At 53.3% G+C, this 15,470-nt stretch overlaps 4 protein-coding genes across 4 annotated transcripts; 1 reads left to right on the top strand and 3 right to left on the bottom strand.

Annotated features, from left to right (window-relative positions):
• Nucleotides 1–500: 500 nt before the first annotated feature.
• On the bottom strand, nt 501–2,777 carry BDZ83DRAFT_156374 (vitamin B6 photo-protection and homoeostasis-domain-containing protein). Its single transcript, XM_060501365.1, has 5 exons — nt 2,307–2,777; nt 2,095–2,199; nt 1,975–2,038; nt 1,439–1,884; nt 501–1,377 (listed from the first exon to the last, which is right to left on the bottom strand). Exons 1-5 carry the CDS (start codon nt 2,463–2,465, stop codon nt 625–627), a joined length of 1,527 nt encoding a protein of 508 aa, XP_060358286.1. The 5' UTR covers nt 2,466–2,777; the 3' UTR covers nt 501–624.
• A 2,400-nt stretch (nt 2,778–5,177) lies between these two features.
• Nucleotides 5,178–8,460, bottom strand: BDZ83DRAFT_758025 (amino acid adenylation domain-containing protein; the record flags this gene model as incomplete). Its single annotated transcript, XM_060514975.1, has 3 exons — nt 5,178–7,092; nt 7,178–7,664; nt 7,734–8,460. 3 exons carry the CDS (start codon nt 8,458–8,460, stop codon nt 5,178–5,180), a joined length of 3,129 nt encoding a protein of 1,042 aa, XP_060358285.1.
• A 1,216-nt stretch (nt 8,461–9,676) lies between these two features.
• BDZ83DRAFT_156128 (enoyl-CoA hydratase/isomerase) lies at nt 9,677–11,669 on the top strand. Its single transcript, XM_060501364.1, has 6 exons — nt 9,677–10,202; nt 10,613–10,743; nt 10,858–10,887; nt 10,958–11,074; nt 11,172–11,349; nt 11,466–11,669. The coding sequence occupies exons 1-6, from the start codon at nt 10,004–10,006 to the stop codon at nt 11,597–11,599; spliced, it is 789 nt and encodes a 262-aa protein (XP_060358284.1). The 5' UTR covers nt 9,677–10,003; the 3' UTR covers nt 11,600–11,669.
• Nucleotides 11,670–12,450: 781 nt separating this feature from the next.
• On the bottom strand, nt 12,451–14,777 carry BDZ83DRAFT_592666 (bactericidal permeability-increasing protein; the record flags this gene model as incomplete). Its single annotated transcript, XM_060506557.1, has 2 exons — nt 12,451–14,252; nt 14,348–14,777. The coding sequence occupies 2 exons, from the start codon at nt 14,775–14,777 to the stop codon at nt 12,451–12,453; spliced, it is 2,232 nt and encodes a 743-aa protein (XP_060358283.1).
• Between the last annotated feature and the right edge of the window lie 693 nt (nt 14,778–15,470).

Genomic DNA, 15,470 nt, shown 5'->3' with positions numbered 1-15,470 from the left:
AATCTAACAACGTAGAAACCCCTAAAATCTCCTAACGCGAAAGCGACCTTAAATTTGCTTTGTCGTTACTCGAGCACAGCCGGGAGGCCTACGTGCACGGTAGAGTATCAAGTCTACTGAGCAGAATAACCTTGCCAATTTCAAATAATGCAAAGAAAAGATACAGAATAACCCAGAGATGGGTCGGCAGACATCCGGGCCGCGCTGATCGGTATGGTGTGGGCTGTCGCTGCCAACTGCGCATCTGCGTGTGTTTGGTGTTCCCACAACACACTTCCAAAATCCCACGTGTCGTTCGCATAGAGTTCTGGGGTTATCCTTTGATGTTGCAGCAATAAGTCGCAAACATTGTTCGCATCCGGCTCAGAATGCATCATCAAGGTGGTAATCTGCTGATCTATACAAGCATATCTACCTGGACGGGCTGATACTGCAAATCATCAGACGCACCTCAGAGAAATACGACGTGAGGTAGCTATTTCAGGCAGACCTGATGATATTGAAGATGACTGTGACACAGTGACGCTATGCTGCATGTTTTAACTTCAGACCAAATCTAACGGTTGCAGGTTTGACCCCGACCATCTAGATCGTCTCCTCAACCCCCGCGACCGGCGAAATAACTCAGTGCGATGTCATCTCGTCAGGCTCCCGAACAATGCGAGAGCCTGCTCGGGTCTCCAGCACAGGAACCTCGATGTTCCAGCCCGCAGAAGCCAGTCTCCTCGCGTACAGCTCGTACTTTTCATTGGCGATTTGCAAACTCTCCTCCACGTGGCACAACATTGCTTGCTGGTCGAATTCAGCTCGCACCAAGTTCGCTTCTTCCTGTCCGCTGAGTCTTCTGGCCAGCAACAGACCATGGAACCAAGCTTTCAGCTGTGACCTCGGCGTCACCCCTTCTTTCAGGACGACAATAACTTTGATTCTTGAGGCCGCATCGTTGGCCGCGGTTGATAACTGACACCAGAGAACGTACTCCTCGCGGTCGAATGCATCCATGAGTGTATACAGGTCAACACTTGAAAGCTGGAAGGACATCTCATGGGTCTTCCCATAGGCCAAGGCTTCAAGCAGGGTCTTGAGGGGCACTCCGTACTTGCAGTGGCCAAACACTGGCCCGGAGTTCCAGCGAAAGACTTCTCCCCTTCGCTTCTCGAAGATGAGTTCTCTGTGGGAAACTTTCAGTGGTGTGAGGACTTCGTCTTTCGAAAATAGTGCCGACAGAGCAATGTTGGCACGTTGACGATTTAGCTGACGTGAGTGTACTGCTCGAACGCCCCTCCAGTTGAGAAGAAGGTGAACGCCAAGGAGGACAAAGAGCACGATCCACGATAATGTTTCGTCGGTCAGGAAATACAACAACAACGTTCCCGTCTATGCATATGTTAGTAAAGGCCAAAGCTTTCGGGGTAGATTCATCTTCATGTCAACTTACAAGCATTCCTATCAGAGAAATGGCTGTCTCCTGGCTGGCATCTTTCTGCGTACTGTTAGCAACTCTAATCTTGCACGCGTCTCCCCTGTGATAAGTCCTAGAACTTACAGCATTGAGCTCGCCGAGATTGTTCCATTTGGCAAAGTGACCACTAAGACTGCTTTTTGATGCGTTCCCAACGACGCCGGATGCGGAGTATAGAATGCTAGAGAGACAGAGAACCAAAAACCTGGCTTCTTGCGGGAAATAGGGAGATGCGCAGTCGAGAACCATTGCCGAGTCGGTCAACAGGTCACAGGCCATGCGGTAAGCCTTGCATTCTGCTTCAATTGAAGTCGCAAACAGATGAGCGAACGTGATGGTTGCGAGCCTTCCCATAGACTCTCGAGTGACTTGGATGAGCATAGCCCCAGTTGGTGACGCTAATGAGTCTCCAACACCCAGACCTTTTTGGTGGTCAGCACATAGCAAGATAAGGATGATTGAGGGAGGGAGGGAGGGCAAGATTAGCCGGGACAACGCAGAGAAGTTCTTACCTTGCCAAACAGCACGCGAGGAAATCATGCCGGCAATTGTGCCAGCAAAAGCTTGAAGAGAGTCCTACTAAGGTGTGAGCTAGATTGGATACCTCTTCGTCCGCATCGGTGTTTACTCACATAAATCTGATATTCAGCATAGTCATCTGTAACGCTATGCGGATAGCCATCTGGCAAAAAGATTTCGAGAAGCTCTTGCCAAGGCTTCTTTCTTCTGGGAGGGAGCTACGCGAACGAGTGTCAAATCACATGCAAACTCTCCCCTGTCTCCCAGCAAGATATCGATAGAATGAGGGGGACCAGGGGTCCTCCATGTTGTTCGCGGAGCTTACCGTGAGATCGACCTTAGATGATCCGGCAGTCGGAGCCGACTCGATATACTTGGTCTTTAGAGCGCCGGCTTTGTCATATTCGGCGAGGACCAGAAAACCCGATCTCTTCCTTAGTATCGTCGGCGTCTCTAGGACGGTTTGTGTCGAGCGCGTTGACATGGTCTAGCGCGCTCTCAGAAGGTTGTAGATGAGAGGACGTTTTGATTCGAACTTTCAAGATTTGGAAAGAAAAGATGAGTTGGGTCCCTTTCTTGCGAGTGAAAAAGATTAGATTGAGAGAAGATCAAAGAGGTTCGAGTTGAATGACGCGCAGGAAGGAGTATGCAAAAAAAGAATTAGCAGAGGCCTTTTTCCGGCTGGGTAAGAAAAGAAACGGATACGGGGATACGAAAAGGACTGCAGCCAGCAGCTTTTGCGCGCGCGTGAGGACCGTTTTGGTTCGTTGCCATCCGCGGCGATCAACAAACATAGTCAGCACGGCCATTAATGACTCTCTACGAAACTTTCCGGGCTGTGCAGCCGCCGCGTCTTGGTCTGGCCTCCAGGGGGGGGGGGGTGTCAAACATGTTCGATGATCTGTCATTGTTCCCGCTTCTGCCCTATGTTGACAAGTTGATGTCGGGACTGGGTGTCATGGAAGCGGAGCGCAGATGTGTGTCTATGTGGGATCTGCATGGGCCGCTGGGGGCAAAACAATAAACTCTCAACCGCAGAGTGCTTCAGAACATTGAACGATTCTCAACCCGCCCCTCTGTAGATCGTTTCAAAAGATGGGATTTTTCGTCAGATTGCGGGCATGCTCGAAAAAAGCGGACATACCGTCAGCAACACAACGCTGATCAGCTCGGGCCTAATACGAATGACACGAAATGTCAGCGACGAACCACGCACGGCAAGCCCGTCGCGAAATATGGGATGAAGTGCTTCCAAAGACGTTCCGGCAGTGGTTCATTCCGGTGGGGAGGGCTACGTAAGCCTATGGATGCAGACCGCGATTCAGCTGCCTATTTCCGCGTATTTGTCTTGTTCTACCCCAAAGGCTGCACTAGAGGTTGAGCAAGTTCCAAGTCTGGCTCCGGCTTCGGTCTCGTCACTCAGGCGATATGGAAAACTTCGCCGGGATCATAGTTCTCCCATGGCGACATCAATCGCACTCATGTGGTTGAAGTTGTGAGTTGTCAGCGCCGTGAACTGAAATGTCAAGCTGCCAAAAGGCAGACAACCATTTGCCGCTTCTGTGAGTTTGATAACCGGGTGACAGAACTTAGTTCTCACCAAAAGCGCATTTCTCCCCGCCGTCGTGCATCATGAGGCGCAGTGACCGTTGTTTTGGGACCCGTTAATTGGACGGTTTGTCTTGAGTGTGGAAAACTCTAGTATTCGTATTCTGAACGATGCTGACTTGCCTGTTTAGGAAACGATTCCCATACGAATAATAAAGATAGAAAACAATCCACTTCATTTTGAGTATTGACTCAAATACTTCTTTCCCCTGTTGACCACGTTGAAAACCCGCTTGTCTGGTCAGCTACGCTTGAGGCGTCTTGGATCGGCTATCAAAGTCAATGTGTAGAATCAGTCGGTATCAACTCGCGACATCCCACCTAGCTAACTATTCGAGTACTATACTTGCCGATTTTGGAAATATTGCATGGGACTCGAGTGCCGAAAAGCTTGTATGCGGATGGGAACATTGGCGACTCATGAGCGTGCTACCTTGTTCCTTGTACAATTTAACGCTACAACTCCAAGACGGCAAGCCCACAATATCTTCATCCCACTGGGCCGGAAGAAATTGAGGCGACGGGAGTTCCGGCGGCACGCGGTATGTAACGCTACTCTATTCCGATCTCGTTCGCTCCGACACATCTTGCTGCCATGATAGCTGATACTGTGTTCCAGTCTCCGTGTCAACTAGGCAAGTAGACTAGGAACCAACTCGTTTGTTCTGCGTGCTTGATACACTGCCACGTACCCAGACACACAGGGGTTGTCTGGATGAGAGAAACGGTGTTGGTATACACGTCAGTAGGGTAACCGTACCGTTGGTACGAATGTCAATATTTGATTGTTTTGCTGAGTAAGTTGTATGGGAGGAGGAGGAATTGGGCGATGTCACCAGACTGTTGCCCAGGAAGTTGTAAGTACCTTAAGTGGAAGAACAGTTGGTACGGCCCCGACCGCTTTTCGTGTCCGACTACCTACGCAGAATCCAACAAACTGTCTTTCATTTACACCTTGCGATTCTAAGTCTAAAAAAGCCCCGTACCTTGAGTTGACTTACGCGGGAACGGAATCTTGACGTATTAGTTCTCAAAGGTTGTCTTTTCAGCACGTGTAGAAGAGAGCCTCTTCAGAAAATTATGAGATGACATCGTACGAGTGATACCAAAGCGTACAAGACTGCATAAAGGTTGACTGGTAAACTAGCAGCCAAGCTTCTGTCGTCCTTGATATCACGGCAATTAACTATTTGTGGAGGCAATTGCGATTACCTAGTCTTATTTTGCATTGGCCTCCGCCCGATCTTACACGTGCCAGTCAACATGAGTGGAGGGATCCACAAGCATTGCCAGTTTCTGGTTTAGAGAAATGACGTCGGTCTCTCGAGCGATTACATGAGGGGTAAATGAAATGGATGTCACGCAAGGACTGAACACAAGCAAGCCGAGATACAGACGATGATGATTATGGATTCAGATTGGTATTTGACAGTCTACAGCTCGTCCAAGATACGAGAGACGGGTTAGACTAGATGCTAATTTATACGAGAACAATGAAATGACTTTGGTATGATACTCAGCGAAGGATAATTCCGCCCAAAAAACAACATGAGGGTAAAAGAAAAAAGAATAGAAAACAACGCAACGCTTATGAATCCCAAATCGGTCCAAACGCAGGAATCCCCCTCGCCTCCATCCGATACACAAACTTATTCACAGTAGGCCCGTTGGAAATAATCGCAACGCACTCGGCCTCGCTCTCCTTATACACATTATACGCCAGCTGCACCAAATCAGGCCTACCGCGCTCGTCCGTATCCCAAATCAGCGCGTCCGGATCCGCCTTGAGAATCAGATCCATGACGCCCTGCCCGTACGTCTTGAGCGGGTTCTTGGTCGACCAGACGACGCGCGCGGGAACCCGGCGCTCCATGAGAACGGGAAGACAGGGACCGATGCCGGAGCCAGTCGCGACGAGGACCATCTTCTTGAAGAGCGGAGCGACGGCGAGGACGCCTGAGGCAGGCGTGCCGCGGGTCCAGATCGAGGTGGGCGGGTTCTCGATGATGCGCTTGGTCCAGTCGCCGGCCTTGGAAACGACGATGGAGAAGCCCTTGCCGCTCGGCTCCGGGATGGCGGCGAAGGCGTGCCATTCTACCATGGGTCTGTCTGTGATGCGGACACCGCGCGAGGTGCAAGGCCCGGGTGTGCAGAAGTCAAAGTGCAGACGGACGGCGTGCTTGGAGAGCGGCTCCGGGACGACCTTTACGCGACGGAGGCGCATCCAGGGCAGCGCGATGCTGAGGGATGTAAGGGCCACGAGGTAGAGCGCGGGTGTCTTGGCCAGGGCCGGGCCGAGGGGCTCGGCGGACATGGAGGCTGCCGTGGCGATGACGTGGGCCCATACGAGGGCGAGGGCCGACCAACCGGCGAAGCGGTGCGTCCACTCGAATTGGTCGTGCATCTTGGCGCGGATAGAGGGGTAGGCCATGACGAGGATCATGACGAGGAGGAGGAGGATGAGATAGGTTAGGACGAGGGTGATGAGGTTGACAGAGTAAAGGGACTGAGGCGCGATGAAGTTGCCGGTTGCGGCGCCCGTGAAGATGACCCACCACACGGTGGCGGAGACGGCGCAGCCCGAGTGGACGCCGCCATTGTGGTAGACACGCGCAAAGTGTCTGCGAATGGCGAGCGGCATAGAGGTGGGCACGCGGGAGCACGCCCAGAAGATGAAGTTGACGACGTAGTCCTGGCGCAGGAGAACGGCCCCGAGAAGGTTGGCGGCGACGGCGGTGGCCAGGTGGTTCAGGGGCAGGGAGAAGTTGCTGTTGCGGCTCTCATACAGCATCCACACGAAAACGGCGAGGTTGGAGAGGAAGATGACGCCAAAGAGCTTGCGGTAGGCGTTGAGTCCGCGGTGACGGATCCATCTCCATCCGTGGAAGCCCTTCTTGGAAGGGAGTTCATACTCTTCTTCCTCCTTCTCGGCCGCTTCCTCGACGAATGCGGCCGTCTTCTCCAGGTCGACGTTCCTTTGCTGGGAATCGACGACAGTGAAGGTGCGAGAGTCTACGAGCGTGAAGCCGCCTTCGCTGGTGGGGCTGACGGCCGTCTTGATGGATGAGGCGCTCGACGATTGCTGGGGCGTCGACATGCCCGTCGGGATATCTGCCAGAGGCAGCGGCGGCGGAGTCTGGGCCGCACCACCGGCGATGTCGCGGAGGGCCCGCTTGTCGACCTTGCCGTTGGGGGTTAGCTCGATTACGGTGAGGTACTTCCAGACGGTCGGGACGGCGTAGAACGGTTGGCCCTCGCCGACAACAGTCTTCAGCTGAGCTTCGTCGATCGGCGCAGGGGCAGAGTAGAAGCCCCACAGACGATCGTCGATTTTCAGCGCACATCCCTTGACGACGCCAGGGCATTTTTCAATAGCGCGAGAGACACCATCGAGCTCGACGCGGAAGCCAGAAATCTTGACCTGGTCGTCCTTCCGGCCGAGGGGCTCCAAGCTACCATCTTCAAGCCAGCGGGCGAGGTCGCCGGTGTTGAACATCATACGACTGAGAATGGTGTTGGTTAGTGTACTTTTCTCTCTCTTAAGTCTCGGCCGGAAGAACAGGGAATAAAACGAGGCGCAAAACTAACCCATCCTTTGCGAACTTGTCGACCTTATATCTTTGTGCCGTCAACTCCGGCAAGTTGAGGTACCCCCTAGAAACGCCTGGACCGCCGGCCCACATGACGCCAGGTTCGCCAATCTTGACAGGGTTCTCATCTTCGTCGAGAACGTAAACGTTGGTGTTCGGGTTAGGCTTGCCAATCGACAAAGTCTTGCCAGGCTTATGAAGATGCGCAGTGTTAAGAATGCTGATTTCGGTAGGACCGCATACGTTCCAGAACTTCACGTAGGGCGCCCACTGCTCAGCGAGTGCCAATGGGCAGGGCTCACCACCGACTGCGATCGTCCTGATGTTGGGGAAGTCCTCGCGACTGGGCATGTGCTTGAGGACTACGGAAGGCGTCGCGATGACAGTGTCGACGCGCTGCAGGCAATCCATCCAGAGATCATTGCCGCTGCCTCTGATGTGAAGTGTTCCGCCGTTCATCATGGTGCCGAGAATCTCCCACGCGCCTAAGTATCCATTGCCGCGTCAGCGTGGTCGGACACTAAGAGAAATAGAGTTTGAGACATTTGACTTACACATATCGAAACCGACGTTCAACTGTTGCGCTACATTCTTCCCGACACGGATGCCCAGCTTGGAAGGCTCCGCTAGAAGGGTGTTGGTAACGCCCTCGTGTCTCACATCCACTCCCTTGGGTCGCCCGGTAGTGCCCGAGGTGTAGATCACATAGGCTCCATCCTCTGGCTTGACAATGACACCGGGGTGCCCATTGTTGCCGTGCGTCCACAGCCAACTATTCGCATCGAGGTCGATGACCCTCACACGGTCCCACCTTTCAGAGGGCACGCTGCGCAGCACCTTCTCCCTGAACTTGGGAAGGCACAGCACAACCGGCGCGTTGGAGTCGACGATGTCATAGCCGAGCGTGTCTTCGGGGATGATGCCGCCATCGAGAGGGACATACTGACCACCCGCCTTGAGGACGGCAAAGATGAAGACGACCATTTCGATGCATCGGGAGTAGACAAGCACTACACGGTCTCCTTTTCTGAGGCCGTATGTTCCCCTTAGCTCATTGGCGAGCACGTTGGCCCTGCGGTTGAGCTCCCGGTATGTGATAGTCGTGCCATCGTAGTGTCGGACAGCCGTGGTGTCAGGATGTGCTGCCGCGATGGACTCGAAGGCATGGTGGACGACTTGGTAGGGAATGACATCGCTCGGCCCTCTGCTGAATTGGTTGAAGAGAACTCTGTCCGCCAGGGACAGGTTCTCCAGAGAGTGGAACGAACGCGGGGGAGACATCGTGATGAGCTTCTGGATGTTAATGCCCTGCGGTGATGTTGCCTACCAGTAACACGCTTCGTAGCCACATCTCGAGAGGTGGGCACTTCGAACCAGATATATCTCCTCCTGGGACCATCGCGTCTGTGTGTTTGTGCGCCAATGTCCTAGAGAAACGGAGAAGCACCAGACCCTGCCCGGCCTTGTGGGGGAGCGCATTCTTCGTTTTGGTAACTTCGCCAACAAAACCTGCCTAGATTGCCTCAACCTCCGTGTTCAAACAAGGTTCCATGTTCTCAGAAGCCCCCCCGTCAGCCATGGCATGGTCCATGGATGATATCAGGGCTGGACTCTTTCCTTCTTTCAGCTCCTTCCTATGCAGACAATTGTTTTAGATAGTGTGGAGAACGGACGACTCTGTGATGAACTAGTGTAGTAAAGACGGGGTCACTTACAAGGAACCTTGCAAGACTATGGATGTGATCAGGATCCCTCGATGAACGAATGCAGTCTCTGTACGGAGAAGCGGATCCTCGACCATGGATGCAAGCGCAATAGAGACTAAGAGTAGAGGGAGACTATATTCCTCGTAACAGGCACGGCCGCCAAGGGAGCGTCTGGAGCAGTCGAGAATCCGCCTCCTCCCCTTTAGATGTGGGCAGAAATTTTGTCGTAACGACTGTCTCCATTCCGCGGTAACAGGACCGCTGGCCGCCCGGCGGGGCCACGCCGGATGAGATGTCCAAATCCGGGAAAACCGGAGGGCAATCCGGACCACATCCGCCCAATGCGGCAGCTGTCGTCCTCTGTCTCGTCGATGGAGCACCTTACGGTCCTTGCAAGGCGTTGCCGTGGGATGTAACAAGGGGCACGGCAGTGGAGGACGGACGTCTTGAAGATGGATATTGACCGGGGGGGCTGACAAAGTTATTGTCAATCAGTCGACATGTGCCATCCATTACGTGCCGCGATCGTGGAGGAGGAGGGAAAAAGGGAAGCTAGGCGCCTGTGCGGGTTGTGCCTTGCTTCTGCCATGGATGGTGCCCTGTCTGCACATCGTCCCGGGGGTAACCCTGGCTTCCGCGGCTCATGATGCCTGTCGACCGTTTGGACGCTCACCCCTCTCCCTTGAACGACCCTAATGCGAGTTTCGTTCTTCTTCTGCGAGTTCACCCCCAGCCGAGATGTGACGCTACTCCAGGTCGACACTCCCCTCGGCCGAATTCGGTCATAACCGGGTGGGATTCTCTAATAAAGTGCGGTGATGTTGTTGCTGGCGAAGAAGAAAAGGGTCCCAGGAAGAAAGAAAGCAAGACCCGGGAGAAGAAAAGATCCGACGACTTCCAGTTCTTTGTCTCTCTGCCATGTGCTGAGCACGCTGCTTCAACAAGCCATCAACAACAACAACACTGCCCCTCTCTCGCCTGAGTCACCTCGCCTTACCTCCAAGTTTCCACGTTTTTTAATCAATCGCCGCACTCCGGTGATCCGCTAGCCCCGAACTCTTTTTTCTTCCTTCTTGTGGCTTTATTCATACGGCAACTCCTCCGGCTCCCGAGAAATCATGGAGAACCTCACTACTCTCAAGTTAACGGTTGACTCCGAGAAGGGCGTCGCCCTCGTCCGATTTGACCGTCCAGCCAAGAGAAATGCCTTCTCTCAGGTCATGATCGGCGAACTTGTTTCGACTCTGGCTCATCTCGATGCCTTGGACACCATTCGTGCTGTTGTCGTTACGGGTGGCCCTGAAGGTCCTTTCTGTGGTACGTTTTGCAATTCTCCTCATAATACCAGTCGAGACAGATTTCAGAGTTGGGCTCCAGAAAACCATGTCTGGAGGGGGCGCAACAAGCTTACCCCCGTCGTCGGATCCTCTATCCTCAACTCGTCTTCCTCGGCTTCACTTCCCTTTTCCTTTGCCCTTCCACGTGCATCTGCACACTCATCATCGTTGGCGCCGCGCACGGCAGTCAATGATTTCCCGACCAAGCAACTGCCATCTCAACTCCATCCGATTCCCCACGGACTTGATACACAGGGGGATGTCCGTTGTCGTTCTTGTTTCCAAGTCCCTGAAACGTCATGAAAATCCGCACCAGGGTCCCACTGGCAGGCCCCCCTCTCATCTAATCTAATGGAGGCGCGACGTTGGCTAATCCGTTTTGTGGTGCAGCCGGGATGGATCTCAATGAGCTGGTGCAGATCTCCACGGCAGCGGCCCACCAGCGCGCCTTTCTCAAGGACCTAACAGACGCCTTTGCCAACTTCTCCAAGCCCATCATCGCGGCTGTGGTTGGTTTCGCAGTAAGTTGTGGTGTCGGAAGTGGGAGCCGCCTCCAAATTTCTGTGCTTTTCTTTTTCTCTGTTGCCTCGCCTTCGCATGTCTCACAGAAACAAGGCTAACGTGAGAGCCTCAAGTTGGGCGGTGGTTGCGAAATCGCTTTAGCAGTAAGTCAAGAGCTGCCCCCCCACATGTTTCTGCGAGGTAAAACCCAAACGGCTCACCCTTCACGATCAGTGCGACATGATCTACGCCGCCGAAGATGCTTCGTTCGGACTTCCAGAAATCAAGATCGGAACAATCCCAGGCGCGGGCGGCACTCAGCGTCTAGCTCGTGCGCTGGGCAAGCACAAGGTGAGTAGCCAAACCCAGCTGGTTGACTCGTGGTGGCCGACTTGAACAGCCGAAATCTTCGCTCTCACCTTGAAACTGGTGAACTGACCAGCTATAGGCCATGGAGTTCGTCCTTACCGGCGACTCAGCCAGCGGTGCCGAGTTTGAGCGTCTCGGCGTGGTCAACAAGGTGTTTCCACGTCAAGAGGTCGTGCCAGCCGCCATGAAGCTCGCTGAGCGCATCGCCGTCATGTCGGGCCCCGTGACCCAAACTGCGAAGCAAGCCGTTCTCACAGGTGGGCAGCTCCGACTCCAAAATCGCTACTACGGGGTGGCTCCGGATTCCACCAAGGGATCGAGGGGGCGGGCCCCTGTGCGGACCCCGTGTTCTGACTCGCTAACCCTGCTACAGTCGAGAATAGCCATCTTGACGCCGGGATGACCATGGAGAAATCTCTTTACTACTCGACTTTCAGCCTTGGCGATTTCAATGAAGGAATGACCGCATTCCTGCAAAAACGACGTCCCGACTTCAAGCACACGTAGGTTTCGGGTGGCCCGTACGTAACTTTCGGGAGAGAACCGCAGCAACTGTCACGCGCCGGGTACCGCGCTGCGTGGTCATCATACGCACTATAAGGTAATCGGTAGACTCCGTACGCTCGGATGACTCGATGCAACTACTCTACTCGAGTCCGTGGATTCCACGCGCCTCGGGCTTATCGATCGTTCTTGACTCGTTGATTACTGATGGTCGGAGACCATATTCGTAGTGATGCTGGGCAGCAAACTCTACTAGATACGGCAGCTGATGAATCGAACTTTCTTTGAAATGCCACCGTGCCACGTCGCCTTGGATTTCGGAAGCAAAAAGAGAGTGATTGCAGTGATTGCACTTTAGAAGTCCATCATGCACTCTTGGCATTGATATCGGGATAGTGTGCACCTCCTCGATTTGGATGGCGTGTCAATGTCACTGCACCCCCATCAACTTGTAAAGGGAGGACGGTTATGTGAGCAAGGAGGAACTTTTGCGCCGAATGTTGCTGTGATCTGCGTAGCGTGCAGTGTGCAGCGCGTTAGATGGTTGCAGTGCCATTCGTAGTCCAACCCACCACCCGAATCTTCAATAACCCAAGCCCACATGCAAATGGTCGTTTTCGTAAGGTAGCCTTGGATTCATACGACTTGCCATTTTCGCCTAGGTCCTGTTTCTCCCTGCATGTGTTATTGCCTCTAGAAATACATTGATTGAAACAAAGAAAAAAACGTCTTGCAGTTTCGAGTCCATACCATGCCTGGTCTTGTTTTGCTCTCATGCTTGGCACCGTTGTGCTCCCCTGGCGTGACAGCGACTGCGCCATTTTACCCGCGCGCGCGCAGCACCTGGTGCAACATTAAAGCGTTGTGCCCGTTGTTCCGACATCAAAAATGGAATTGCGCCACCCGTCTCGTTGATACTCGTGCACTCTGTCGCCTGCCAGCGCAGCCTCTTCGTTCCACATTTTAACGAGACTACCAGGGGCATACACACCCTTGAAAACTCCCCGTCCAGGCTGCGCGACACCCACACGGGTGTACAGATCGGGGTCCTCGGGGGGCACCAGCCTGGCCGCCACGGCCTTGAGGAATGTCCACATATCCTGCGGGTCGGCAATACGAGTGGCCCTCAATCGTTCGCGTGCGAAGAGGAGTTCTCTGTTGGCGAAATGAAGCAGCTCGCCAATGCTGGCTGCAATCTGGGCTTCCAATGCGGCCTTGACCGTTGGCCGAATCAGAGGCTTAAGTAGCCAAGCGAGCCAGGAAAACTTGCTCTTTCGGAGGCTGTAATTGAGATGGTGGATGCGGACGCGGACATTGTGCAGCGTCAATATGTCCTCAAGCCGCTCCTTTCCAACCTCCACATCAATAGCAACATCGATTCCACGCTCATCCAGGTGAAAGCCCGCAATGCCAGCATCTGCCAACCTCAATATTCCCGAGTGGAGGCGCAGCCAATATCCGAGGTCTTCGGCAGCAATTGACAAGCCTGATACTGTAATCCTCATAAGAGTCTTCACCGAGGACGTGGTACGGAAGCGGGCCTTGCGGATCTCGACATCATTCTGTGTAGAAATATTGATCTTGAATGGTAGGAAGGAGCTGTTGTTAACGGTGCGGCCGGGTTCCAGAATAAGGTTCTCTAAAAGGAGATCGATAGCCGGCACCGATACTTCCACCCGAGGAATCGGGATGTACTGAATTGCCTGTACTACCATGGGTATGAAGACGTTGATGGAGTCCGCCACCAGTTCTCCGTTGGTGTATTGATGTGCAGGCGACAGAATTCGCAAGATTCTTCTGGTGGTGTTCATTGCCTTCTTGATATCTGTGTCTTGAAGCACAGAATTCAGAGCAAGATAGACCTTCTCCAACAACGCATCAAGATCATCGCGTATTGAGGACTCGGATGTCAACTGTCTCGACTTGGCTCTCAATTCCTTGAAGCGGTCCTCGGCGTGATCGAAGAAGTCAGGATCTGTCAGTATGTCCTGGAGCAGATTGCCGATCTGCCTGACGAGATTGTCAAATTCTGGATCGCTTTGACCATGCTCCATGACAGCCTTGAACTGTGCCTCAACATCATCCCAGTGCTCGCAATTACCCAAGGACGTAAGGAACAGCCAAAAATTGTGGAGTGCACGATCAGCCTCTGGGTTGGTGTCGATATCTTCTTGGGCGACCTGGATGGTATCGGAAACTGCATGCGAGTAGGCCAACAAATATCGCCGGATGAGTAATGAGAGAGTCGATACCGAGTCGGAGTAGTCTTTCCTCTCTCGCAAATTGACAATGGTGCTCTTGAGCCTGTGCACCAGGGTCTCTTGTTCGTCGCCGGTGACATGCTCCGTCAGGCTCTGGCCCGCTTCGTCAGCGACACGGGCGACACCGTCAGTGACAACCTTTGCGATGTCGACAACCTCATCTTCCAAATCGTCCTTGGTCGGGGGAGGCTTCGAATCCCCGTTGGGGTGCTTGACGGCTTCTTCTTCCTCTTTTGAGGGCTCAATATCCTTGGCCGCCTGCTTCGAGACGTCCGACAGGGTGAACGCAGTATCGCGGAAGACCTCTCGACCAATAGTGCTCAGATCCGAAAGTAGCAGGCGAAAATCCGAGTTGGTTAATATCAAGGAGCCCACCGTTTGTAAGCTTTTGTAGGCTTGGCAATTGTCAGTTCAAACTCTGAACAAACTTTCTTTCCTTGGTCGGAGCCAACGTGGGGTTACTGGTGTTATTTAAACAGAGACGACCCACCTGCTACAGTGTCGGCTCTGGCCTTTGCCTTGGAAGCTCGTGCACCGATGTCGTACGCATCAACTGACAGACGAGCCTTGGTGAGATACCAGATGAAATCTTGGATTTGATCCCTGTCATTCTTGTGTAATAGTAGCTCAATGAGTTGCTTGATCAAAAGCTTGACGTTGAGAACCAGGGCTCGCCCAGAGTCGCTGAGGTCGGGGGTATCAGGGTTGAGGACGTCTGCAGACAGTAGACTGCGCAGGTTGATGATAAGCTGTTCGTTGGATGGCATGTAACCCTTCCCGATGGCGCGAAGCATCTGGTACGTGTGCAGCTTCTCGTGCAGTCGCTGCTGCAAGGCTGTGTCGTCATTGTAACGCGGCAATAGAGGTTCGCGCTCGCGTTCCTCGCGCGATGGGCGGCCGAAGCCGAAGAAGGACATCATTTCGTAACGTGACCTCAGTCGAAGCCTAGTATAGTGCTCGATGCACTTTGATGGTTGCTGATGGACGGGAAGTTCTCAAGCTGGCGAAGGTGTCGTTGGTCTGTTTAGGTTGGATTGATGCTGTGTCGTTGAAAATCGTCACCATCCAAGCCAAGTCGACAGTCACAGCTAGCTACCTGTGCTACCTTACCTGACCTTACGCGGGAAGGAATGAATGAGCACAGCAGCTTCCGATAGTGACTGGGCAATGACGTAAGTAGAGAGCTAAGCTAAGATGCAGCCCCACTGCCTGCCACCAATGGAACGCCGCAAATTCCCAGGGCGGAGCATCATGTCCGAGCATGGCCCGTGCATCCCAAGTCCAGCCAGGAGCTTGGGCCCCATAACCGTCCTTTGAGACCCTGAATGGGAAACATGGAAATTCCAAATCATTAAAAATTCCCATCACCCAGTTAGTTGCTAACTCAACATTTCGTTTCTGCTTTGTCCCCGCGATCCTATTCGAGTCCTCATGTTTGGTCTTCTACCAACAAGATTCGAACATAGGTTCTAAGGGACCTTCCAAGTTAGTGCTACCAGTAGGGAACCCAGGTCGCGGATCTAAGTGCCGTACTGGCTCTCCGGATTCGTCATCTTCTTCATGCAGCGATTTGGCTGTCATAATCCACCCATCCATGCCAGGTGGCCCAAGGC

Source organism: Colletotrichum acutatum (assembly GCF_030867785.1).
Source record: "Colletotrichum acutatum strain CBS 112980 chromosome Unknown BDZ83scaffold_196, whole genome shotgun sequence".
In the NCBI taxonomy this organism is placed as follows: domain Eukaryota; kingdom Fungi; phylum Ascomycota; class Sordariomycetes; order Glomerellales; family Glomerellaceae; genus Colletotrichum; species Colletotrichum acutatum.
The sequence above is the reverse complement of the archived record's forward strand: the minus strand, read 5'-3'. Positions and strand labels throughout refer to the sequence as shown.

What these genes read in the sequence shown, in the direction of transcription:
- BDZ83DRAFT_156374 (XM_060501365.1), bottom strand. Translation starts at nt 2,465, where the DNA reads ATGTCAACGCGCTCGACACAAACCGTCCTAGAGACGCCGACGATACTA. An exon ending in ATGCTGAATATCAGATTTAT is followed by an intron (nt 2,039 to 2,094) that starts GTGAGTAAACAC and finishes ACACCTTAGTAG; the next exon opens with GACTCTCTTCAAGCTTTTGC. An exon ending in CTCGCGTGCTGTTTGGCAAG is followed by an intron (nt 1,885 to 1,974) that starts GTAAGAACTTCT and finishes ACCACCAAAAAG; the next exon opens with GTCTGGGTGTTGGAGACTCA.
- BDZ83DRAFT_156128 (XM_060501364.1), top strand. Translation starts at nt 10,004, where the DNA reads ATGGAGAACCTCACTACTCTCAAGTTAACGGTTGACTCCGAGAAGGGC. An exon ending in CCCTGAAGGTCCTTTCTGTG is followed by an intron (nt 10,203 to 10,612) that starts GTACGTTTTGCA and finishes TTTGTGGTGCAG; the next exon opens with CCGGGATGGATCTCAATGAG. An exon ending in GTTGCGAAATCGCTTTAGCA is followed by an intron (nt 10,888 to 10,957) that starts GTAAGTCAAGAG and finishes CTTCACGATCAG; the next exon opens with TGCGACATGATCTACGCCGC.